Source organism: Fonticula alba (genome assembly GCF_000388065.1).
Source record: "Fonticula alba strain ATCC 38817 unplaced genomic scaffold supercont2.1, whole genome shotgun sequence".
Classification (NCBI taxonomy): Eukaryota; order Rotosphaerida; family Fonticulaceae; genus Fonticula; species Fonticula alba.
In genome coordinates, this window is record NW_009242971.1 from 3,334,372 (window position 1) to 3,335,247 (window position 876).

At 66.0% G+C, this 876-nt stretch overlaps 1 protein-coding gene across 1 annotated transcript in view; it reads right to left on the reverse strand.

Annotated features, from left to right (window-relative positions):
- H696_00712 (hypothetical protein) overlaps positions 1 to 276 on the reverse strand; it is a 1,737-nt gene extending 1,461 nt beyond the window's left edge. Inside the window, exon 1 of the mRNA XM_009494595.1 lies at positions 27 to 276. Within this exon, the coding sequence (XP_009492870.1) occupies positions 27 to 92 (66 nt within the window). The 5' untranslated portion in view covers positions 93 to 276. The remainder of the gene's footprint in view (positions 1 to 26) is intronic.
- Positions 277 to 876: the final 600 nt, after the last annotated feature.

Below are 876 nucleotides of genomic sequence, written 5' to 3' on the forward strand. Positions count from 1 at the left end.
GGGGGGGGGGGGGGAGCACGACGAACCACCGACTGACGATCAACGTAGACCGTCTTCGTGGCCAGCTGCTTGACAATGATGGGCGAGGCCATGATTGCGGCGAGGCACAGAAGAGGGAGGGAGAGAGAGGGGGAGAAAGAGACGAGGAGGAGGGACGGGAAAGGAGGAGGCGGGATGGATAGGTCGAGGTGTTACACGGGCGAGGATGGGGCGGGCGGCGAGGCCAGAAAGAGGAGGAGGAGGCTGCGCTGTGGCTCCGAAGCCCTGCCTTGCGCCGGGACGGGGGGGGCCGAGAAAAAAGAGACCGCCCTCTGGCTGATGCACACGGATGTGCCTTTGTGTTAGTCCCCCGGTGGCGTTGCTACTGCCACTGGTGCAGCGCCGTTCCGAACGACTCATCACGCGCACCATGCCACATGACCCACGCTCCAGATCGGCCTGGGCTGCCCCTTTCAGAATGCCGCCATTTCCGTGTACAATGGCTCCAGCATCGCTGTTGCTCGGCAGTGATCGTAGGGCGGCCACAAGCGCTGGTACCCCCCCCCCCCCCTCTCTCTCTCTGTCTCTCTCACCTTGCCCTTCGACTCCGGGCAGGTCCACAGACATCTTCACAGCATGGCGGTGGCCGGGCCGGTCCCGCCGGGCCTGCTTTTGAGGCTGTGTGCCTGGCGGTCGGTCCCGGGCCATGCGCCAGCATCTCCGTCCGTCTCCTTTCGCTCCGCCTCTCGTCCCCCCCTCCCCTCCTCCACCTCGCTCTGCTCTTGCTCTTTCTTTGCTCCGCCGCCCTCCTCCGCCCCTCGGCTCCTTCCGGTCCCTTCCCTCTTTCCCCTTCCTCTCTCTCTCCCCCCCCCTGCACGCACCGTCCGCCGTCTCCTC